Source organism: Dipodomys merriami, unplaced genomic scaffold, assembly GCF_024711535.1.
Source record: "Dipodomys merriami isolate MVZ:Mamm:240054 unplaced genomic scaffold, mDipMer1.0.p SCAF_712, whole genome shotgun sequence".
Classification (NCBI taxonomy): domain Eukaryota; kingdom Metazoa; phylum Chordata; class Mammalia; order Rodentia; family Heteromyidae; genus Dipodomys; species Dipodomys merriami.
This window is the reverse complement of record NW_027206305.1, coordinates 131,450-155,095: the sequence shown is the minus strand read 5'-3', so window position 1 is coordinate 155,095 and position 23,646 is coordinate 131,450. Positions and strand designations below refer to the sequence as shown.

General features: G+C 57.8%; 1 protein-coding gene across 5 annotated transcripts in view; it reads right to left on the bottom strand.

Moving 5' to 3' along the window:
• Positions 1 to 2,892: 2,892 nt before the first annotated feature.
• LOC138818114 (myelin regulatory factor) overlaps positions 2,893 to 23,646 on the bottom strand; it is a 30,726-nt gene continuing 9,972 nt past the window's right edge. Inside the window, exons 2-27 of one of the 5 annotated variants that reach the window (XM_070009026.1) lie at positions 22,919 to 23,006; positions 22,533 to 22,796; positions 19,800 to 19,861; positions 18,648 to 18,918; positions 17,724 to 17,974; positions 17,511 to 17,634; positions 15,941 to 16,136; positions 14,300 to 14,376; positions 14,003 to 14,113; positions 13,495 to 13,585; positions 13,011 to 13,211; positions 12,706 to 12,817; positions 12,129 to 12,238; positions 11,163 to 11,323; positions 11,009 to 11,081; positions 10,724 to 10,812; positions 10,411 to 10,479; positions 9,971 to 10,051; positions 9,737 to 9,825; positions 9,440 to 9,625; positions 8,986 to 9,237; positions 7,009 to 7,096; positions 6,777 to 6,851; positions 6,399 to 6,504; positions 5,269 to 5,343; positions 2,893 to 5,110 (exon numbers count right to left, since the gene is read on the bottom strand). In XM_070009026.1, coding sequence (XP_069865127.1) covers positions 5,030 to 5,110; positions 5,269 to 5,343; positions 6,399 to 6,504; positions 6,777 to 6,851; positions 7,009 to 7,096; positions 8,986 to 9,237; positions 9,440 to 9,625; positions 9,737 to 9,825; positions 9,971 to 10,051; positions 10,411 to 10,479; positions 10,724 to 10,812; positions 11,009 to 11,081; positions 11,163 to 11,323; positions 12,129 to 12,238; positions 12,706 to 12,817; positions 13,011 to 13,211; positions 13,495 to 13,585; positions 14,003 to 14,113; positions 14,300 to 14,376; positions 15,941 to 16,136; positions 17,511 to 17,634; positions 17,724 to 17,974; positions 18,648 to 18,918; positions 19,800 to 19,861; positions 22,533 to 22,796; positions 22,919 to 23,006 — 3,383 coding nt within the window. In that variant the 3' untranslated portion in view covers positions 2,893 to 5,029. Of the gene's footprint in view, positions 5,111 to 5,268; positions 5,344 to 6,398; positions 6,505 to 6,776; positions 6,852 to 7,008; positions 7,097 to 8,985; positions 9,238 to 9,439; positions 9,626 to 9,736; positions 9,826 to 9,970; positions 10,052 to 10,410; positions 10,480 to 10,723; positions 10,813 to 11,008; positions 11,082 to 11,162; positions 11,324 to 12,128; positions 12,239 to 12,705; positions 12,818 to 13,010; positions 13,212 to 13,494; positions 13,586 to 14,002; positions 14,114 to 14,299; positions 14,377 to 15,940; positions 16,137 to 17,510; positions 17,635 to 17,723; positions 17,975 to 18,647; positions 18,919 to 19,538; positions 19,612 to 19,799; positions 19,862 to 22,532; positions 22,797 to 22,918; positions 23,007 to 23,646 lie in introns of those variants that run through there. The other 4 variants (XM_070009027.1, XM_070009028.1, XM_070009029.1 and 1 more) reach the window with 4 other exon arrangements.

The following is a 23,646-nucleotide window of genomic DNA, read 5'->3' as shown; positions in this document are numbered from 1 at the left end:
TCGATTTGGCAACCTTAGGAAGGAAACAAAAACAAACCCCTATTGAGCAAACTACTCTATACCAAGCATTGAACTCGATGCGTCATTATTCATCATCTTTCTTAAATCATACAGCAGTCCTGTGAAACAGACTTTATTATAACCACTTTACTCAGACTCAGATGATTCAGTAGACACAGAATTTTTTTTTTTTTTTGGTCCGGTTGTGGGGCCTGAACTCTGGGCCTGGGTGCTGTCCCTCAGCTCTTCAGCTCAAGGCTAGCACTCTACCACTTGAGCCACAGCGCCACTTCCGGCTTTTTGCTTATGTGGTGCTGAGGAATCGAACCCAGGGCCTCAAGCATGCAAGGCAAGCGCTCTACCACTGAGCCATCTTCCCAGCCCCAGAATTTTTTTTTTTAAGAAGAGGTTTATTTTAGCTCCCAGTTCCAGAGATCCAAACAGTGGGAGAACATCTGCAGTTGGCCTTGATGGTAGAATCTTGGATGGTGCAATGCATCATCACATGGCAAGAATTGTGGAGTGTGTCACATCTAGAGTAAGAATTTTAACTGATGGCTTTTGCTAGTAGATCCTAAGATTCCATAACTGTGTAGTGAGCATTGTGCAATTGAATTAGAAGTGGTCATCTGGGTGTTGGTCTAGGCTCTGCTTTACAGCAAGGATAGTAGCGTGGAGTTTGTAGACATGGATCCATAAAGCTCCGGAAATGGTAGGTACGCTGTGTGTGTGTGTGTGTGTGTGTGTGTGTGTGTTTGTGTGTGTGTGTGTGTGTGTTGTTTTTGCCCCAGGCAGAGTCCATACCATCTATCACCTTTTCATAGTGGACATTGGGCTCCAAAATTGCTAAGGACCATTGATCTGCAGCTAACCACTTGTGTCAAAGCCTGTGATTCCCAGCTGTCTCTTGTCTTATACCACAGAGAAGGTGCCACCTCTGCTTCAAGATACCATTGTCTTTGTCATTCCAACAATGTATTGCTTGATATCTGTTCTTAAAGGAATCCCACATTTCCCAAACTGAAATGAGCTTCTGGCCGTCCCAGCGGCACAAGAGTGCTCCAGTGTCCTACCCGGATCGAAACCATGGGATTCTGTGACAGCTCTGATCTGCCCTCTCCTAGGAGCTCGAGGCCATGAGCAGATACACCAGCCCCGTCAACCCGGCTGTCTTCCCCCATCTGACCGTGGTGCTTCTGGCCATTGGCATGTTCTTCACTGCCTGGTTCTTCGTGTATCCTTTTATTGAGTAGTCAGTGGGCCAGAATCAGTGATGTGGGAAGCTAAGGAAGAAACCATGTGAAGTCCATGCGCCCTGCTAGTTTGGTACATTGGGGTGGGGATGGGAGAAGAGAAACAGATGGGTCATGCTCTTACTTGTCAAGTTCAGATGAGCTCAGTTTGCTCTTCAGATTTCAGTGAGCTGAAGGCCTGGCCTAGAGGAGCTGAGGCTGGAATAAGGAAGAGTGTGCTCAGGGCTGGGAATGTGGCTTAGAGTGCTTGTCTCGCATGCATGAAGCCCTGGGTTCGATTCCAAAGCCGGAAGTGGCACTGTGGCTCAAGTGGTAGAGTGCTAGCCTTGAACAAAAGAAACTCAGGGTCAGTGCCCAGACCTGAGTTCCAGCCCCAGGACTGCCCCCCCCCCAAAAAAAAAAAAAAAGTATGCTCAGCTGTCCGCAGGTCTGAAAGCTTGTCCTGGCTCCACCACCCATGAGCTGTATGACCTGGGACCAGTTACCTTGCCCTTGGGGGTCTGATCTCACAGATGGTAGATGATGATGATAGTATGGAGTACCAGCTCTCAGGTTATCTCTTGGCTATACCAAACCAGACAAACCTCTCAGAAAGCCTTCAGCCTCTATCTTATAGCTTGGGGTGTTAGCAGACAACCTCCTGCATCCGCAGTCCATCAGTGCTTCTCCTTAGCAGCCCTGCCCAGTTATGAGGTTACCTCCACCAAGTACACTCGGGACATCTACAAAGAGCTCCTCATCTCCTTGGTGGCCTCACTCTTCATGGGTTTTGGAGTCCTCTTCCTCCTCCTCTGGGTTGGCATCTACGTATGAGCCCCCACGGTGAGTGGTAACAGGGTGGTACATGCTGGACCCTGGGGTACAGCCCTGAGAAGCCTCCCTGAGCCACAACTCAAGCAGGCTCTCACCTGCAAGACTTCATAGTTCATGTTCCAGACTCACTGGCATGGATGGTGACCCTGGGCACATGTGCTCTTTCCCTGCCCCGCATGTACCTGTCAGCCTTGTCCAAGGAGCATAGGATCTCAGATAAAGAAGTGGGAAGAAGGGGTCTTTGGGCTCATCTTGATACTCCTGCCTTTTTACAGGTACCCACCAGATGGCTTCACTGAATCCCTGCTTTTGTAATTTAATTTTTTTACTGTTGCTGGAAGGGTCCCACCTGCTGACTCCAATAAAAGCAGATGTGGGACAGTCCTATCTCCTGTCCTTTCTGGGTGTCGGTGGGTTGGTCAGGCCCACAAGACTGTCCCAGACCCACCTTACATGTGTGGGTCTGTCTCGGGGCAAGGGCTGTGTGGCTGGGATATCTGGTCACTGGACTTTAAGGCTTATTTGTTGATAGAAAGGATCCAGGCCTACCTACCCTCTTCAGTTGTTTCTGTGAACATCTGTCAGTTTGTGCTGGGCTAATCTCCTTAGAGCCCCACCATCCTGCTTTGGGTTGGATGACTTTACTCGGCTCAGTCCTGAGGCTGCTTTTCCATAGGCAGACAGGTGGTCCATGGCAGGAAAGGTATGCCAGGGAGAGGTGTCTGGGGCAGGGGTCTCTGAATCCAATCCTGTAATGAAGCTCTCCAGCCCCTCAGGTGATGCCCTCTCGCACCAAAGCAATTGCAAGAAGAGAGAGGACGCGAGCTCAGATACAAAGCAGTATTTATACATTTATTTATATATGTATATTCCTTCAGAAAAGGACAATCCAGGGAGACAGGGAGCAAGCAGGCCTCGGCTTTCCTCTGCCCACCTCAGAGTCAGACTGGGTACATGATAAATATGAGTCAGCGCTGGCTCAGGGAGAAGCCTGGGAGTTAGGGGCGCTCTGTGCGTGCACGCATCACTAAGGGGATGTGTGGGCAGGGGCTCTGCTGGGAAGCCTTATGTACAGCTTGAAGCTAGGAGGGAATTAGCCCAGGGCCTGCAGGAGTAATGCCAGAGAGGAGAGAGGAAGGGAGGGTGGCCATGGGGACCTCCGGAGGGCTGGCCCGGCAGATCGCCTCCAGCCGGTGGCCCCTCACCTTCCCTGAAGCCCTTTTATACCTTGGGCTTAAGGCAACTTTGGTCCAGGGTTGACCCCCTCAAGCAGCTTGGAGCCCGGACTTGACCCCAATTCTTGCACTGAGGACTCTTCCTCAGGCATGGCTGAACAGCCAGCTGCCATGGGACCCGGGCTCTCTGTGTCCAGATGGACTCCAGGGGGCAGCGGAGGGTCACTTTCCAGTTAAGGACTGAGGGGCTGCAATCCAAGAACACCCCTCTAGTGAGGAAACCCCATCATCCAGTTCGGGGACATGGGGTTAAGCAGTTGAAGGCACTGTCGGCAGGAGGCACGGGAGTCGTACAGTTCCTATGGCAGAAGGAGGTGGCGCCACGTGGGGGGTACAAGGCTGCAAGGAACCCTGCTGTCCTTGAGCCCCTCGGGAGTTTCCCTGTCCTGAAGATAAGTGCTTTGAGATCTGTGGCAGAAGAGGGCCCACAGCTCCCACTCAGAGCAGAGAACGAGAAGTCGGAGAGCAGCAAGTCCTCGTTCCCAAAGAGATGGCAGGACATCACAGGGCAAGGATGGCCACTCCCTGGCTCGCTTCTGACCCCAAGGCAGAGGTGGCTAAGTGACTGCCACGCTCTCCCGTGAGCCTGCCTGTGGCCTCAGAATGTTCTGGGGCCCTGGTAAGAAAATGGTGAATGAAGTTGGCACTTGATAAGAAACTTCTTCCTAAGCCGAAACCCACCACTCTGCTCCTGGCAGAGGTGGGGACTGTTGAGCCTTTCCAGCCTGACTCTAAGCCTAGCAAAAGGTGCCTCTAGATTTCCGGAGACAAGGTCACTGGCAGGCCAGAGTGGAGGGAGAAGCCAGCCTTGCACTGGGGTGCGATGGGTGGCCAAGGTTCCTCGCAGGGACCAGTGCCGCAGCCCTGTGGTGGTGGGTGTCGCCCCAAAGCTCCAGCCTTCCGCCCCTTCTGGCCCTGGTTTAAGTGCATTTAGTGATGACCTCATTAATGACAGTTATTTGCGTCCACCCACCAGCCCAGGCCCGGCTGACTGCTTGCAGGGATTCCTGCTCCTCTGCTCAGAGAGAATGATGGGCCACAGTGCGCTCTAGGAGCCCCCAGGAATGCAGGCTGTCCCCTTCGAGGACATGCCAAGTTCAGGGTCCAGGGTTTACCTGGCTTACTGCCCCCCTCCCCTGAGGCCTGCACAGGACTGTGGGTGGTTTCGTCAGGCACAGTCGTCTCCAGCCCTGTGGGGCTGCCCTTGGCTGCCCTAGGAATGCCTGGGAACCAAGCTCTTAAAGCTTAGAATGCCAAGTCTAGAGTAACAGTCAAACCCAAAAGGTCCACCACCCAGCCATCCCCTGGGGAACAGCACCAAGGGCTGTCTGTTCAAGATGGACTCTGAGGTCCCAGCCAGGTCTTGTAGGGGTGGGCCCAAGTTCCTGGTGGGTCTTTCCTCCCCCCTCAGAAGCGGAGGCAGGGAGGGTGGATCCTGGTAAGTCAGGGCCACAGCTGCCCCCTGCCCCCTGCCAGCCAGTGGGTCTAGACCTCCTGGGTGAAGGTGGTGGCAGGCAGGCTCAGGACATGGATCATTTGTCTCTCCCACTCCCTCTGTCATCGAGGGCCACCAGCAGGCTCAGCTGCTCCAGTGTGAAGACTTCCAGTTTCCCCAGTCAGGGAGGTCTGTGAGGGCGAGCGGCCAAGAGCTGGGCAGCCGCAGGCTCCAGTGTTACACCATGACATCCAGTGTGGAGGGCAGGGACCTGGCCCAGTACGCATGCGCAGCTAGTCACAAAGGCGGTAGAAGTGGAAGTAGTAGTCTGTGGCTGGCTGTGTGAGGGCCTCTGAGCTGCAGTTGGCCTGGCCCTGGGTGGAAGGGCAGTGGGACAGGTGAGGTAGCTCTAGGGATACAGGCAGGTGACCCTTCTGTTGACCCTAGACTCTGCAGAGCCCCCGTACCTTTCCCCTAAGCCCCACCCTGCACCCAGAGGACCTGGACCTTGGGGCAAGGTGGCCATGCTCACCAGCAGTGCCACTCGGAAGTGGTAGGTGAATTCACGGAAGGACAGGATGGTTACTGGCCACTGATGGCAGGTGCCCTGGAGAAAAGGGGGGGGGAACGCGGGGGTCAGAGCACTCCTGGTCCCATCCCAACCAGCATCCTGCTCACTGGGATGTGCAGTGTGTTTATGTGAAGAACAAAGTGCTACAAAGAGAGGACAGGATGATGTTCTGCTTTGTGGAGCAACAGCAGCCACATTCTGCGCATGCACCTTGTACCGCCAAGTCACGGTCACCTTCCTTGGGTCCTACCTCCTTCTCAACCACTGTTCCCTCACCCCTGTACTCCTGGAAGTACCTCATGAAGCCTGTCTTTACAGATTAGGAAACTGAGTCACTTGTCTGGGGAGATGTAGGGCTAGAGTTCAACCCCAAGCCTGTCTGTCTCTTCCTGGTAAAGCGGCTGGCCCGCCCCTGACCTGAGACTTCGGCTTGGCTCTGCTATGTGGGTTCGGACCCAAGCTTCATGTCTAGCAAGGGGCCAGCTGGCAGCCCCTCTACTCTTTGTTCTCCCTCCCTCTGTCCTGTACTCCACTGTAACTTGTTTTTTACCAAGATTTTTGTCCCTCACTAGAAAACACATTCCTAGAGGCCAATACCCAGATGTGTTTGTTTCACCTCTGTATCTGAGCTGGAAGCACTGGGCCTGAGTCAGGCCTCAATGAATACTGACCCACCAAATCCTTTACCTCCTGTAATTAATCCTATGGCCTTTCGGGCTAAGGAGAAGCCAGTGTCCAGGTTGTGTGGCCAATGGGGAGCCTGGACAGTGATGGTCCAGCCTTCCAGGAGGCAGCCCTCTGCTGCGGCCCGAGGGCTCTGGTAACACTGCACCTCTGCCCGCCTTCCCTGGCACCCACCGCCTGGGATACCAGCAGCGGCTCCATCTCCATCATTGCACTCACCACGCTAGCCCTCGTGAACTGCCTTCCTCCCTGGGGCTCTGTGCCACCAACATGTGTCTACACCTCCCTTCCTCAGGCCGAGGCCCAGGCCTCAAGGGCCCCTGGCGGACACCCAGCTCCCTCTCCTCAGGCCCTGAAGACATTGTTCGGGAAGAGGCCTGGCCAGCCTGTTCCCCAGCCGCCCCTACCTGGGTGTCCTGGTGGGGGTGCAGAGTCTGCAGAAAGCCCCCCTCCTCACACGGCTCCTCCTTTGCCGTCAGACTGCACAGCACCACGGACACGGGGGAAGAGGCGCTGGGGAAAGGCCCAGATATCAGGGAGTGGGGCTCCTGAGTCACCCCAACCCCATCCCTGGAATGAGCACCACCCAGCCAGTGAACCACACACGGAACATGAGGCCTGGGGCGGGACACAGCCCTGCCCTCCCCACCCACAGCCATGGAACCACAAGGCAGCATCACAGGCCAGGCCCACCATGTAGCAACAGGCTGGACTCTGATAGGCCTTTCTGTGGCTCTGGGCGTGGCCTCTTCCCATTCTCCTCCCTCCATCCCCCCTTCACTTACTTCATCTGCAGGGTCAAGGTGAGGTGCAGTGGGGTGCTGCCGCTGACAGGGATGTGGTAGGTGAAGTTTCCCGGCCTGAAGGGGCAAAGATGGGGGCCTCAGCCTCCATCTGCACTGGAGCCTTTCAGATGACCAGAAAGGGGCTGCCCTGCCTTGTGGGGGGACTCCCCTGAGGGCACAGGCGTGTGTCACCTGAGGCCTCTCTGGAGGGACAGGAAGGAGCCAAGCCTACCTGCAGTGATCCTCTGCTGTGCAGTACTGGGAGGTGATGGGCATGGAATTCTCCAGCAACTGGATGGAGGTCAGGGAGGGCACTAGGGCTGCAACAGCCAGGAAGGGGACAAAACGGGACACACACACAAAATGTCAGGTGTTTTCTCACAAGACTTGGATCAGACACTTACACCTTAGTGTGAATAAGCACCAGGTTCTTTGTAGACCACCACAATGTCTGGGGTCACTGCATGTCCCTTTTTCAACAGCCCTAGAAGCAGGTAGTTGCCAGAACCAGAAGGCTGGGAATCAGGAAGAGAGCTTTACGTCCCTGGACTGTGGTAGGTGGAAGTCAGTTCATAGACCTCTCTCTGTTCCTGCCTGTGCTCACTCTCCAACTCTAGGTTCAGTGGTGGTACCCTGGGAGTCTGAAATCAGCCAGGAGGGAGCACTGCAGACAAATCAGGCTGTTCCCTGCCACGCAGCCCCCCTGGGACATCTGCCAGCCCACCCCTGCTAGTGTCCTTCACCGAGCAAACCCCCCAGCCTGGCTGGCTGATGTCAGACTGAAGCATGCAGTGTGAGGTGAGGGGGGGAGGCGGGGGGTTCTTGTTCATCTCACTTCACCCCTGGATTTGCTGCCACCTGACTTCTAGCTGGGAAGGTAGGACTGCTGGCCTCTGAATAATTGCTGGATTCAGCACATTTTCAGCTCATTAAGGCCCAACCCAAGGACCCCAAGCAGGACCCAGAGTGCCTGAGCTGAGCAGATAGGGGTAGGTAGCAGACGCAGATGAGATGGAAGGTGCCTGTCCCACTTTGGGGCAAACCTCTAGTGTCCTTCAAAGACAGCTCCAGCGGCACCTCCTGTAAGGCAGCCTTCCCTGGTCCCCTCCCTCCTTGGTCTAGATGACATGCTCTCCCCACTCCCAAGCCAGTCCCTGCACATAGCCTTGTCCTGCCATGGAGTCATGTCTCCATCTGTGCGAGCTCTCTGGGACAGGGCCACATCTCCGTTGCCTGCTGCCAGCAGTGCTGGGCTCCCAGAAACCTCTGCCTCTGCAGCCTCTGCCCCCTGCCGCTTCCCCAGCACTTTGACCTTCAGCCTCTGCAAGCCAGGCGTTCCAAGCTTTTGTTTTTAAGCCACAGAAGCCACCAAATGATGGCGTTAAGACTTGAATCCTAGCTCAGCGCTGCTGGCTAAGGGGCCGGTCCCTCTGCAGCCCAGGCAACCTCCGTGCCAGTCTGAACACTTCTACAACCAAGTTTTCTAGCTTTGTTAAAACCAAAGGTTGGAGCCAGGCGCTGGTGGCTCAGGCCTGCAATCCTAGTTCCTCAAGAGGCTGAGATCTGAGGAAATAGAAAAGCCCTTGAGACTCTCAAGCAAAAGGCTGAAAGTGGAGGCTTGGCTTTAAGTAGTAGAGTGCCAGCTTTGAGAATAAAAAAAACCAAGTGAGTGCAAGGCAGAGTTCAAGCTCTAGTACATACACACACACACACACACAGGCTGGAGGTTCAAGCCCCAACACACACACACACACACACACACACACACACACACACACACACACACACACACACACACACACACACACACACACACACACACACACACACACACACACACACACACACACACACACACACACACACACACACGCTGGAGGTTTGAGGAAAAGCTGGGAGGACCTGGGACAGCACTTTCCTCTCTGGCACAGTGACAAATGAGCCAGGGCCAGGTGCTTGGCTACTGCTTGGACAAATCCATCCCATGGGTCTCTATGTCCTCACCTGGACAATGACAATTCCTTTCTCAAAGTGGCTGAATAGAGCAACATTAGGCTCCTGCCTGATTCCTGGAGTTTAGTACACGCTCAGTAAAGGTATGCTGACTGCCAGTTCTGTGCTCAGGCAGCCTGGTGACTGGGCTGAAATGGGGCCCTGGCCACTGAGCCTTGCTAGGCTGGGCTGGGAAGTGTTGGGGTGCGGCGTGTACCTGGCTGGGCCTGGGTCTGAGTGGGCAGAGCAGAGCCAGCGCTCGGCTGGGGGGCTCCTCGGCGGGCCCGACCATGGAGACCCAGGCTGGGGCTGTTCTTGGCCTTGCCTGGTCCCCCGGGGAAAGGGACTGCAGGGCTCGCCACAGGCTCCAGGCTCTTGGGATGCTTGAAATGGCCAATGCCATTGGCTGAAATCCCCCAGGACTTGGCTTTGATGTTGGTGACGGGCAGTGGGGCCATCTGGCTGGAGCCTGTGAACAGAACCAGAGACAGGCTGAGAAGAAGGGGTGCAAGCTGCCTTCTGTCCAGCTGTCTTTGTGAACCCCATGTGTCTCCTGGTCTTCTTAGGGAGACTCCTCCAGCTTTTTTCCACATTCTGGTCGTTAGGAGATCTTCCCATCAACGAGTCTTTGGGGCCTTTCTCTGGTTGCAGGTGACCCGAGGTAGCCATACCTGAGTGGTTGGTGGCAGGGCTGGGGCTGGCGCTGGGGAGCAGGTTAAAGCTGGGGCCGAGGCTCGGTTCCGAGGCAGGGCTGGGGGTGGGTGCAGAGCAGCAGACAATAGGGCAGGGGTGGCTGGAGCACAGGTCCAAGGTGCGGAGAGGCGGACTTGGGGCTGAGCTGGTTGGGCTGGTGGTAACTGAGGAAGCCAGCGGCTATATGAGCTGGAGGAGAGCAGCACCGTGCCCACCAACAACAGAGCCGCCCATCCCACCCCATCTTCAGCCCTCAGCCCTGTCCAGGCACACACCCAACAGCAAGGACGGCTGTACGCCTGAGAGCCCGGCGGTCACGGGAGACTGTCGGAGCTGAGTGGCTCCAAGGCTCTGGCTGGACCTGCTGGGGAAGGGTGGGCTGAGCTCAGAGAGGCTGGCGGCAGGCTTGGAGTCCCAGGGACGGAGGAGGAGGTAGAGGGCAGGTGGAAAGGAGGCAGGAAGAAGGGCCCAGGAGTCAGAGGAGGATGGGTAGTGGGTCAGACACATACCATGGGCACATGGCCTCACTCCCCCCAGGGTGCTGGGGCCGGAGCAGGGCCAGAAGACAGGAAGTAGACACGGCAAAAGAGCTAAGGGGCAACAGAGAGACCAAGAGGGTGACAGGCCAGGGAGGAGAGAGAGAAGATGCAATCAGAAATGGTCCCTGCAGCTGGGAGTAAACAATGGTAGACAGAGCCTAAGGTCCTGCCCAGGGCCACCTTCCCTGTACCTCTTGTGTCTATGAGAGCCCTCCAAGATGGCCTGCCTGGAGGAGCAGGCCACAGGGGGACTGGGATTGGCTGCCCAACCTCCAGGGAGATCCTCCCTCCCACCTCACCAGACCTATAGTGGGCTATGAGTGGTGGTGAAACCTCCTCAGATAGCATCATGGTGCCCGTGGCCGGCCCTAGGCTGCCCCCCAAAGCCCACCTGGCCTCCAGAGACATACCCATCTGCATCCACCAAGTCCTCCTCAGCACGCAGGCTCAGCACATACAGTGTGGACATGGACACCACGCTGGGAGCCACAGAACAGGGTCACAGTCAGAGCTGGAGTGGCCCTCCAGCTCCTAGGGCCCCTGTGGTCCTGAGCCCCAGGCGCTGGGCTCCCAGCTGTGAGTGGATCTCCCCATTCCAAGAAGGGGAGACACGAGAGGCAGTCTACTTCCCCAGCCCTCCCCAAACCACCCCTACCCGCCCCCCCCCTCAGGGCCTGGCTGCGGCTGACCCCACTGGGCAGTGCTTCTGGGGAGATAAGTCACCTGAAGGCCATGACCACCACCAGGGCGATAATGGTTCCCTGCAGGAAGCGCTGACTGATGCAAGCCTGGTCGGGGACTACTGAGGATGCCTGAGGACCCAGAGGAGAAGAAAAGCAGAAGAGGCAGATTTAGGGTGCTGCTCCACCCAAGCCTAGTGTCATGTTCCCGGAGGTGAGGCAGAGAGGAGGAGGCAGAAAGAGGCTAGAGGGCATTGGTGAGGCTGCAGAGGTACCAGTTGGAAAGGGAAATGGGGAAACACCAGTCCTCTCTGCCCACCCCCTTTACCTTGCTGGCCACTTTGGGGGGCCTCTTCTTGTGGGGGACGCTGCCTGCTCGGCTAAATTGGCTCCCTGCGTGACTGCAGCAAGAAAACCAAGGTCAAGGGTGCCTCTGAAAGGGGGGGGGTCTCCCCCCTTCCCACTCCAAGCCAGGCCCCCACCTGAAGGCGCTGGAGCTGCCTGTGGACTTGAGGCTGTCTAGGCGCCGCAGTTTGGCCAGCCTGTGGCTCCAGCGCTCCAGCTCGTCGATGCGCGTCTCTAGGTTGTCTGTGAGCTTGCAGAGCTCCTTCACAGCCCCCACGTTCTCCATGAAGATGCGCTCCTGCCGGGATGATGGGCTGTCAGGGCTCGCAGCCTGGGAGCCATCCGCTGCAGACTGTCCCACAGCCACAGAAACCTGATCTGGGCATGGGCCTCTCCATCCCGGGCCCTACTGAATCCCTCCTGCCCAGGCCGTCCTGACTGCCTGAAGAACCCCACACTCTTTTTTGTCAGTCTTGGGGCCTGAACTCTGGGCCTGGGCACTGCCCTTAGCTCTTCAGCTCAAGGCTAGTGCTCTACCACTTGAGCCACAGCATCACTTCCGGCCTTTTCTGCTAATGTGGTGCTGAGGAATTGAACCCAGGACCTCATGCACGCTAAGGCAAGCACTCTACCATGGAACCACCTTCCCCCCTCCACCCTCCTCCCACTCTTCAGAGCCAGAGCACTGCCCTTCAGAGCCTTGGCCCCGCAACCGGCCACCTCTGGGCTACCTTTTTGGGCACTTGACTATTTGGGAGGGTGGAGTGGGGGGTAAAACAAGTCCTATGTCTCCTGGGTGCACAGTTTCATGCCACATAAGGGGTGCAGTGGGGGGGGGGTGAATTCAGTGGTGGTGCACTTGCCTGGCACGTGTGAGGTTTGATCCCCAACATGCCAGAAGATAAATACATCCTACATTCAGGCCTTGAGACCAAAGTGTCAATGTCTTATTGACACGTGGGGCGGGGAGGGGGTGAGTGACCTTTAGCTCGATCCCTATTGTTCTCAACCTTTAATGTTTGCCTCTTCTTCTGTGGGGGCAAGGAGAGGGGCCTCCTCCACCACAGTGCCCTTGGGCCCCTTCTGTTCCCCATCCAGCCCACCTTGTTCACTACCAGGAAGTTCTCTATGGTTTTCCCATTGGCAAAGACCACGTCTCCTGTGTCCTTCACCGCCTCCGGCAGGATCTCCTTCACCTCCTGGGCGATGACACCTGGGGAGAGACCCACCAGGGGTTGGGTAGGGGCTGGCCACAGCTCTCCAGAGTAAGGATGGGGTGGTTGGTCTGGAGGGTTGGGTCTTGGAACCCTGGAGCTGTGGGGCTCCCTCAGACAGCCCAGCACCCACAGGGCCAGGCTTGGAGCTACTGGGTCAGGTAGGATCCTGGAAGTAGGGGTCCTAGGAGAAGGGACAGGGTTCTGGGAGGATGGAGGCAGGATTCTGGGAGGAAGGGTAAGCAGGGCAACGATCTGGGGCCGTGGTCCTCTGTGCTGGTCAAGAGGTGAGGTTCCAGGACCTGGGGGACGTAATTTCCTAGGGACTTCTAGAGGCAGAGTTCCAGGGTCAAGGGAAAGGGTTTCTGGAACCAGGATTTCAGGGGACAGAAGGGCTAGAGCCTGTGGGCAGAGGCCCAAGGTCACTGGGTTTCCAGTCCCCAACCCACACCCAGCAGGTCCCTACCAGTCTCTGGCGTGGTGGCCTCGATGCCTGCGCTGGCGGCAAACTCGGGCTTATATCTGTAGTGTACCAGCCGCATGCGGGAGATCCTCTTCAGCTGCTCTGTGGTGTCCACCTGCCAGGAAACCAGGCCCAGATCGAACCCTCCCTCTCGAGGTCATCCTGAGTGGGCCCCGAAGGGAGGTAAGTGGGGGACTATACTGTGCATGGGAGATCCTGCTGCTGGGATCACAGGATGAGCCCCAAGGGCGGCCTCCCCTACCCAGGCAGCTGTCCCAGCCCCGCCCCTTCTGGAGCCCCGCCCCCACCTCCTGCACGTGCTCCTTGGCCCGCAGGTCTGAGGGGTGCATGAGTGAGCCCATGACCTTGACGTTGCCATGCACAACCAGTGCCTCGTCCGGTCGATCGGTGTTGATGCCCACTCGGCCGTGGTGGAAGACGGTGTCGGGCACCTGTGCCCGCTGCCACAGCACATCACTGTCGCTCTCAAACTGGCCCGGATTAGAGGCCTAAGACAAGTTGGGGCTGATTCAGTCCTGGGGGATCCGGAACCTGCAGAGCCTCAGAGGAAGAACCCCACCCACCGCCACCCCTCCTACTCCAGCCCAGGTCTCCTGGCTCCACCATGCCCAACTTAAGCTGTCCCGCACCCAGGAAGTGACCAGGACTGAGCCACCAACACGCTCTCCTGTGTGGGAAACACTGCTACCCACAGAGGATGACACAGTCAGGTCACAGCCAGTGACATTCAAACACTGTCTTAGTTCCCTCTGGAGAGGCTTCTGCCCTTACCCGCACAATGATGCGCTCTGAGATCTGAGCGGCCAGCGTGTAGTTCTGGTTCTGCGCATGCGCCTGGAGAGCTACCACCAGCATGAAGTACCTGGGACGTGCGGGAGCCAAAGGTAGGGGGAGAGAGAGGATAGAGACAGTCGATGTTCTACCCATCTACCCCCGCCACCCTTCCAGGGCCAGGTGTGAAGTAGACATGGATCCCCAGTCTTGTCATCTTACCCCTCCTCCCCCCAAAAGGTGTAGACATTAACCTGGCACCCTGCAGGAGAAACCTGAGCTACCAGTAGAGGGCAGAAATCCCCCAAGGATGCACAGTCTGGAACCCATAGAGCAGCTCCTGAGTGGAGCTGCCAGGCCTTTATGGTCCCAACCCTAAGTCAGGGTCAAGCTCTGTAAAGGGAGACACAGGGCAGTCTGGGAGCCCTGGGCCTGGCATGCTCCTAGGTGAAATAGCTCTGGTTGCATCCTGGGGTCTGGGGGCTCCGAGTCAGGGCCAGCTGCTCACCTCTGGTCAGGGTTGGGCTTGCCCTTCTTGCGCATGTTGTTGGCAGTGGTCTCGCTGAAGTGCAGCCGCCCCACGGTCACCTTGGTGACCTGCTCAGGGGGCAGATTGACCCTGAAGAGAAGAGGCAGCATGATCAGAAGGGCTGGGGGACCGGAAGGGAAGCAGCCAAGAGCTGGGCAGTGGAGGAGGACCCAGGCTGGGAGCAAGCAGTGTTCTCCTGTGATGAACCCTCTAGTTCTTAAGCTCTAGGGCGGGCCCTTTGGGCACCATGGGGATAGGGGGGGGAGGGTCACTCACGTGACAGGGTTGAAAGGCCGCTTGCTCCGGTCAGACTGAGACTGCTCAATATTGATGGACTGGTTTAGGGCTTCCAGCTGTGGAAGACGGAGCCCAATGACATCACAGGCTAAGGCCCAGGGCTTAGTCCTGCCCTGGTTACCTTCTCAGCCCAGGCCTAGCTGGAACCCATGAGGGAACAGCCTCGCTTCACCAAACTTAGCCACACCCCTCTCCACCCTCCCTACTCCCCCACTTAGAGTGCACACACAGCCTCTGTACCCCCCACCCACAGCACACTACTGCGCCCACATCTGCACAACAACACAGACGTCCCCATGGCAATGACACCTCTTACAGACACACCCATTTAATTTCCTATACTTCTTCAAGCTTGCTTCCTCCTCCATCCCCTCCACACCTGTACCCCCCCATCTCATACCCCAGACCCCTGCCTCTGAGACCTTTTCCCCACAACCATAGCCCCACCACCTTTCCATGTGCACCCACCGAGCCATGCCAATATATATACCAGGCCCATCTGGAGACACCATGAAAGAGCTAGTCATGTCCTCAGGCAGGCCGGTGTGGAGCCTGCCAGGAGCCATGGGATGGGGTGCTGGGAAGATATCCCAAGGAAAGGGAGAGGCATGAAAGAAGGTAGCAGCTGTGGGCATGAAGGGCAGGGCACAGCTGGAATGAAGGCACGCGGTAGATGAGCACAGATGGCTCCTGGCTGGGGATGCAGATTTGGGACTCCCAGGATAGAAAGGAAGCAGGGTGTAAGAGGGAGAGGGCTAGGAAGCCCGGCATCTTGTCAGTACAAGGAAGAAGTGGAGCCAGGTGCCATGGCTCACACCTGTAATCCCAACTACTCAGGAGGCTGAAATCTGAGGATCACAGTTTGAAGCTCATCTGGACAGGAAAGTCCGTAAGACTTTTTTTTTGGGGGGGGGTCCAGTAGTGGGGCCTGAACTCTGGGTCTGGGCGCTGTCCCTCAGCTCTTCAGCTCAGGGCTAGCTCTCTACCACTTGAGCTACAGCACCACTTCCAGCTTTTTTCTTTTTGCTTATGTGGTGCTGAGGAATCGAACCCAAGGCCTCAGGCATGCAAAGCAAGCGCTCTACCACTGAGCCACCTTCCCAGCCCCAAGTCCGTAAGACTTTTATCTCCAATTAACCAACAAAAAGTTGGAAGTGGAGTTGTGGCTCAAGTGGTAGAGTGCTAGCCTTGAAAGGAAAATAGAGCTCAGGAACAGTGCCTAGACCTGGAGTTTAAGCTCTACTATAGGGACACACACACACACATACACACACACACACACCACACCACACCACACCACAAAAGAAATAGTGGAGGACTGGGAATATGGCTTAGTGGTAGAGTGCTTGCCTAGCATGCATGAAGCCCTGGGTTCAATTCCTCAGTACCACATACACAGAAAAAGCCGGAAGTCGTATTGTGGCTCAAGGGGTAGAGCACAGAGAGGCACAGGGACAGAACTCAGGCCCTGAGTTCAAACCCCAGGACCAGCAAGAGGGGGCGGGGAAGACTAAGGTAGGGTGGTATTTAGGCACAGGCACCCCATGTGCTCCCCATATCCTGGAACCTCTCAGTGCGTGCGCATCCTGACCCTCATCTCCTTCCAAACCCCAAACCTGCCTTCACTCCATGCAGCTTCAGGTAGAAGCAGTCGAGGGGCTTGAGGCCTTCCGGAGTCTTGACGTACTTGGGCTCGCCCAGCATGCCGATGTACACTGTCACCTGGAAGTGGTTCTTCTTCTGGCACACGAAAGCGTCGTCACCCACCGAAAAGTTGAAGCCCTTGTCAGCGTCCACGCGGTAAGTGAGCATAGGCCTGCGGGGGTGGGGGCCAGTGAGGGCAGTCACCAGAGGGCCCCTGAAGCCCCTTGGGGACATCATACTTGGTTGTTTCCGCCTGCAACCCCCTCCCTCATGGGCGATGGGGTGAGAGGGGCTGCGCCTGCAGAACCTCACTGAACCTGACAGCTGGTTGCCATGGAAACGGTGGAACCAGGCGCCGGCTCCGCCATACACCGGCCCCAGCCCACCAGCTTGCTCAAGCCCCCAGACACCCTCATTCCGACTCCCTCTGCTCTGCCCTGTAAGGAGAGGGGGCACTTTGGGACTCCCCCACAGGCTGAAGCTTGCCATCTGCTGCTGCCATAGTGTTCCGCGTCTGACCCTCCTCAGGGAACCTCCAGGTGGCAGCAGAGAGGGTGACTGCTGGCTCAGCGCATCCTCCCCAGGTGCCCCGGACAGTTTCCAGGAGTGCCTGGAGGAAGCTGGGCAGGAAGAGGGTGCCCAGCTAGGGGAGGAGGGCTCGGGGCCTGGCCAGGGACTACAGGAAGGCCTGGGGCCCGTACCGCTTCCCACAGGCTCAGCACCTGGCTCAGCTAGCAAAGTGTTCAAAAAGTGCCCAGGTCACACTGCCCCTCCCCACCTCATCTCTCTCCCCCCACCCTACCTCCACCTGGCCTGAGACCCAGAATGGGTCTCAGGGGTTGGCCCAAGAAGTGTGGAGGTGACAGGAGGGGATTCTTCCCCGGGCGTGGGCAGGGCCCTGTGTAAACCGCTCCCCAGACCTCCACCATAGGAAGCGGACACCCCCTTCCCCAGCCCCGGAAGAATCCCACAGCCTGGGCGCCCAGCTCCAGGAGGCTGGAGTGGCCAAGGCCACTGTGGTGGTGAGAGGGTCACCTTGTTATGCCTCTGGCCTGGGGAAGCGAGGGGAGTGGGCAGCGGGGCCCAATGGGGCTGGGAATCGGGAACCATTGGGACTTGATGGTAGGCCAGGGATGCCCGGGCAGCCTCTGACCCAGTCTTCCCCCATGTCCTCCCTCCATAGGGAGGGGGCTGCTGGAGGGGCCCTCCCCATTCCCATTCCACTTCCTGTTACCTTTCTGGAATGCAGGAGCAGAGGGTGGAGAAGGAAGGGAGGGAGGAGCCAGACCCAACACAACCCCGCCCACCTCCTCCTGACTTGGCTCCCACAACCCTCCCTGGCAGATAGATAACCTCTCCTTCAGGAGGCCTGGGCCTAGCTAGGGGTCAGGCAGGCTGAGCACCAATCCTGGTTCCTCCTAGAGGAAAGCTCTTTCTGCCCACCCTGTACCCAGGGGCTCCCAGTCTCTGATTGAGAAACTCAGTGGGGCCCTGGGATGCCCCAAAATGAGGAATGAGGTAGTGGGGGGGGGGAACGGTCACTCACAACTCCTTGTAGTTGGCATCATACAGTGTCGCCCACTTGTTCTGCTGATGTGGTTGCCACTTGATGGACTGGTAGTTAGGGTCCAGGTAGGAGCCACTGAGGCTATCATTGTCCTGCAGGAGACCTAGACAGCGGGAACAAACACCCACATGGGCCCAGGTGACCAGGTCCCACCCCCCCTCCCCCAATGCCAAAGGTTGGCCAACCACGTACCTGGGGAGGGTGCACCTGGTGGGTGCCAAGGTGGTGTCTGGACCCGGGCGATGCTGAGGGGCAAGGAACCAGGGCCTGGTGAGAGTGGGCCCTGGGGAGGCCAGGGTGGGGACGGGGCCCGGGCGGGGTGCGGGGGCAGGGCTGTCATAGTGCCCGGCTCTTGCTTGATCATTCCATTCAACATCTGAGCATTGAGGGTGCTGGGGGGGGATTCGGAGTGCTTCCTCTTCTTGGAAGGGTGTGTGGGGAGCCTGGGGGACAGAGGTGTGCAACATGGTGACTACCTCTCCCTGAACTTCTTTCCCACTAGGAAGTACCCACACCTCAACCTGAGGAACCCTAATTCCTTAAGCTATGCTCCCCACATGGCTGGTGTTAGGGGCCACTCTTGGTGTCATTCTTAATTGTGTGTGGGGCTGGGGCGGGAGCATCTCCAGGGTTAGAAAGAGGCCAGAGGCCCGGACCACAAAAGCCAGGGAGGAAGACCTTCTTTGGATCCAGGTAGAGGGAGCCTGGGGAAAAACGTTCACAGCCTGCAGGATCTTTCCTTGAGAAAATTTCAATCATTGACAAAGGACTGCAGCAGGCAGGTAGAAGAGCTCCTAGTGTCTGGACTGAGTGTTCAGACCCCAGGTTCAGGTCCTGACTCTGCCCTTCCCCTGTTCCACGATCTGAGCAAGCCATTTCCCCCTCTCAGAACCTCAGTTTACCTATCTGTGAAACAAGGCAACCATTGGCAATTTGTGGTGGCTGTAGGTCCTCAGAGGACTGCTGGGCAGTGGGAATAACTATGCCAGCCTCCACATTATGGGCAGAACCTCTGCCCTTCCTACCCCTTGTCCTTCCACCCTGATGAGCCCAGACCCTCACCCCTCCACTGACCCCCACCCCCACCTTCCCAGGGCACCGCTGCCCAAGTCTTACTCTGCTCCGTGCTGCTGCAGCAGTTGGTGCAGCACCTGGGACTGCTGGGCATGGTGGAGATCGGTGGGCACCAGACCCTGCCCCATGGCAGCGTAGGGAGGGACAGGAGGCTCAGCCTTCATGTACAGGTCCCGCTGCAGGACAGGGTAGTGAGGTGGGGGTGGGGGTGGGCCGGGCAGGTGGGCTGGAGGTGGGGGCGGGTGCTCCAAGCGGGAAGCCACCCCCACGTGGCACAGGGTCTCAGGGGTTATGGTGCGCAGGAGATGGGGGTCTGCGGGAGAGATGGGGGGGAGTGGACATCAGAGACTGAACTCAACTGGTTTGGGGACACTTTCCTCCCTAGGCAAGATCTCACGCTCTGCCCCCCTCCTAAGCCATACCTGGAGGCTGGGTTGCTAAAGTCTGGGGAGAGAAGCAATTTCCTGGGCAGGGGGGGTGTCTGCCCTTCTCCCCATCCTAGTCAGCTCCCCCCCCCCACCCCAGGGTTGGTCAGGCTCAGCATTCCTCCAGCCCCAAGTCCTCTCAGACCAGATCCTCTTGCCATAGTCCCCGAAAGGACTCTCCTGGGACCCCAGTGTTGTCCTCAGTCAAGACTCCTTCCTGCAGCAGCCCGGACCCTGGCTGGGGGTGGGGGGCCTGGGCCCCCAGCCCAAGGGGGGCCTGCAGCTCCCTTTGTTCCCCAGGAGGCATTCCAGGGATGTTTTGGTAAGATAAACAGAACTCTTGACCCCTCTTCAGGCTGCAGGGAGTCAGCTGCCCACGGTCATTCTGCTCTTGACCACCTGGGGGCTGCTGCACACCCCCCCCAGCACCCGGAAAGGTGAGGGGGCCCAGCGGAGGGCAGGTCCATGCTCAGTCTGCACCCGCAGCCGTCCCCAGCTGTCCACTTACCCCCGAAGGGCGCGTCCATCATGGCGCAGGCGGCCAGGCGGTGGCATCACCAGCAGAAGCAGGGCCCGGCTCCCCACCCGCCCATGGGGAAACAATAGCCCAGCGCCGGGGAGTATTTGACCAACGATAATCTGGGCCCATTGGGCAGCTGCTGGCCCCCTCCTGCCCTTCTCCCTCCCTCCCTCGATAAGGCCGCCCCAACCAGCCCCAACCACTTTGCCCAAACCCAGAGGGGGAGGCGGTGCCTCTGACTGGACTCACCATTCACCTGCTGGGGGGAGTAGGCCTCAGAGCCAGAGTCTGGGGGTGAGTCTGGCAGTGTGCTGCAGGGGGGGGCCAGAGAGAAAGGCAGTTGGGCTAGCAGCCGAGCCCCCCTAGGCTTTAAGCTCTGGTGTGTGTATGGGGGGAGGGGGTGGTCCCAGATCTTCCATAGCTGCAGTACTGAGATTTCCTCACACCTACCTCTGGCCCGGGGCTCAACTGTAGGTAAGGGGCTTCAGAGTCCTACCCAGAATCCCCTCAGACCAAATGGCCACTGTAGGCCTGTTAGTTACCAGGTCCCCGAATACAATCTGGAGATTCAAAGTCACGGGTCCTGGCAGAGGGGCCAGGCCCCCTTCCCTTCTTGTACCCACCAAGGCCCTTCAGCTGCCTGGAGACACGAGGCCCTTGGAGCTGGACCTGGGGTGGGGTTCACTGGGTCACCAGGGGCTGCCCTGCCAGAGGCGGTGTGGACTGGGCAGGGAGCCAGCTCTGCCAGGCCTGGGATTCTTTTTTTTTTTTTTTTTTTCTTGTAAGTTTTGTTTTATCAGTGGTTCAGGAAAAACAACAAACTCCAGCAGCCCCAGAGGTCAACACGTCCTGCACAAAGCCTATGCTTGCCCAGGGAGAGACTGTGGCCACCTGGGGTTCTCCAGCAATTTGGCCATCCCTGGCTCACAGGTCTGGAGAGCCTTCCCGTCACGGTGCCCAGGGAACCAGCAGAAAGGCCAGTGAGCTGTCATAGACACAGCCCTGCTCCATCACAGACCCAGCTCATTCCTGGACAAGCCCTCACCACCACCGGGGTGGCCTCATTTACACTGAGTTCCGTGAGGGTGACAGAGGAAAGTGTCACACCCCCTCACCACAGCTTCGAGTCCTGCAGGCCCACCCCAGGGCTGTTCAGCTCCAAGGCCATCTCCCATCTGTCCCTGCACTTCGTGATCATGGCTTTGGCTTTCTCTAACATGCCACGCCTCCAGTCCCCGGATGATCAATACCCCAAGTCTGTAGGACCTTGTATTTTGTCCTCATAAAACCCTGCCATTGAGCAGGGTACAGGTGGCTCACGCCTGTAATCCGAGCTACTCAGGAGGCTGAGATCTGAGGATCTTGGTTCAAAGCCAGCTGAGGCAGCATAGTCTGTGACTTTTCTTTCCAATTAATTAGCAAAAATCCAGAAGGGGAGCTGTGGCTTGAATTGCCAGCCTTGAGCGTAAAGCTAAGGGACAGCACCTAGGACCTGAGTTCAAACCAACACACACACACATACAGAAAATATAACAACAACATCAACAAAAGCTGTAACTTCTCCTTATGCCTCTATTTGGTGGTGTTTGGTTTGATGTTTCAAGGCTGGGGGATGAGCAGAGCACGCAGGGTCATCGCTTTACCATCCCCGGCCCTGGGATCCCTCTTTCTCCACCATCACCTACAAGTGCCTCCCTGGAGCAGGCTTGGCTTCAGGATCTCCAGAAGGCTTTGGACAAACCCCCCTTCTCCAGGAGGCCCTGGAATCCTGCCATCAGGGGCAGTCAGGACCTCCAGAGCTAGCTCCTGGGGAAGGCAGATGAGCCCACACCACTGGAGGTATTTAGCACCTAGAAAATGCTTAGTAAACACTAGGATTCGGGCTTAGGGACGGCATCCTGGCCTCCCACAGCCAGTCTACCTTCTGCTGCAGCCCCAACCAAGCCTGCCCTCCATTTCTGTCCCCCATAAGCCAGGGTCTCAATCCACCTTCTCCATTGTCCCCACTTAAGACTTACTTAATTTCCATCATGACCATGTGGAGGAAACACAGGGAGCTCACCTATGACCTGACATAGGTCAAAAGTCATAGGTCACCAGAGCAGGACACTAGCAAATGGAGCCAGAGCCAAGACTAGGGCTAGGGCTGGCACCAGCAATCTAGGCTTCTTCTACCAAGCCAGGTCCCTGACTCTGATCCAGGAAAACCAGAACTTTCCTAAGGTCCTTGAACCATTGAGCATGAACCTGGGGGCTGCCCTGGAGTCAGGCAGAGCTGGGTCTGAGAGCTGGCTTGGATTCCTTGGAGAGCCAGGGGAGGATGGGCAGGACCTGGTTTTCTCAGGACAGAGCTCTGGCTCCACAAGCCTTTTTTTGGGGCAGGGGAACTGTCTGAGCCACGGCCCACATTCTCTGGGTCACAGGAAATGTCAGCTAACTGTATGGGCGAGTAGACCGGTGGCCTGTGCCTGGTGTCCCATGGTTGTGCACGCGTGTGTAAAAGGTCCTGTGGCCAGACTCACCCTCTTGCTCCCCTCTGCACACTACTTTCAGAGACTTTTTTCTTTTAGGTCATGGGTCTTGAACTCTGGCCCTGGGCGCTATCCCTGAGCTCTTCAGCTCAAGGCTGAAGCGCTCTACCCCTTGAGCCACAGCGCCACTTCCAGCTTTTTCTGCTTATGTGGTGCTGAGGAATCAAACCCAGAGCTGCATGCATGCTAGGCAAGCACTCTACCACTGAGCCACCTTCCCAGCCCCTCAGAGATTGTTTTTCTAGCATTTCTTTCAGCCCTCATCCCTGCCCTGCTCTGAACACTTGTGTCTGCCGACTGCCTCAGAACAAAGCCCACGGTACCCCCTGCCTCAGCCGGGGGTCCCCCCATGCCCCAACTCTGTACAGGACAGCCTTATCCCCTAGGCCCTTTCCATCACAGATGCTGAACCCCTGTATCCTGTTCCCACCCACTTTCTGCCCTCACTCACCCTGGGGCATAGGGAGCCTTTGGCTCAGCCTTGATGGGGGGCCCAGAGCCCCCCAGGAAGGGCTTAGGAGCAGCCCCCATGCCATTGTTGTTGTTGCAGTTGAGTGGGGTGCCGTAGCTTGGGGGCGGGAGGGGGCCGTGGCGCCCGGGGGAGGGTCCGCTTCCTGGGGGGCTCAGGTGGTGGAGCCCACTGGAGCTGGGGATGGCAGGCTGCCCGTGGGGGAAGGAGGCCGCACTGGCCGGAGCCGCCATGTCAGGGAAGCAGCTGTGGGGAAGAGAGGAGGCTCAGTCCCCAGAGGACCCAGGGGTGAGCACGGGGAAAGGATGAGGACCGGGTCGGCCTCCGGGCTTGCACCGGGCCCTCAGGGCAGAGCCAGGGTGACTCACAGGTCGGCAGCATCCTCCTTGCCGATGTATTCTTCCAGGATGCTGGTGTCGATGTTGGAGGGCTCCAGGGCACCGCTGATGTCATGGCCTGCAGGGTGAGGAATGGGCTGGGCTGAGGTGGCTCCCCATGGACCCCGAAGCCTTGGGCCCCAGCCTACTTCCTTCCAGGAGGAAGTCCCTCCACTCCCTTAGAAGCAAGTCCCAGCAGTATCCCAAGCCTTTCTGCCCTAGGTCTTCTTATAAGGGGCCGTGGAGGGTCCGCCACCCTGGGCGCTCAGACCCAGTACTCGCCAAGCCCTGTCCCCTGTGATGGGTTACAGGTGGCCCAGCTGCGGGTACGTGGAGGCACGAGGCCTAGACTGGGGGGAGCACACACCTTGGAGGCCCAGAGACTAGAGGAGCCACTGCACCCTAGACTCCAGAATCAGGAATGCCTGATCCCAAGCCGCCCTTGGTAGGCAGGCCCACAGCCCAAATACCCCACATCGGGGAGGCAGAAGTCCCGATCACCTAGCCAGGCCTGGCATGGAGGCTCTCCCTCCTGGCCCTGGGCCCATGGTGGGGAGGGACTCAGAAAAGGTGGCCCAGGACTGCGGGGCATCGTGAGGGAGGAGAGGGGGTGGTGCTGGCCTTTTTCTCTCCCAGGGTCACCTTGTGTGTGGGGGAGCTGGAGGGTGAGGTGATAAGGGGGCTGACGTGGGGAGATGCGTCAACCTTGATAATGGCAG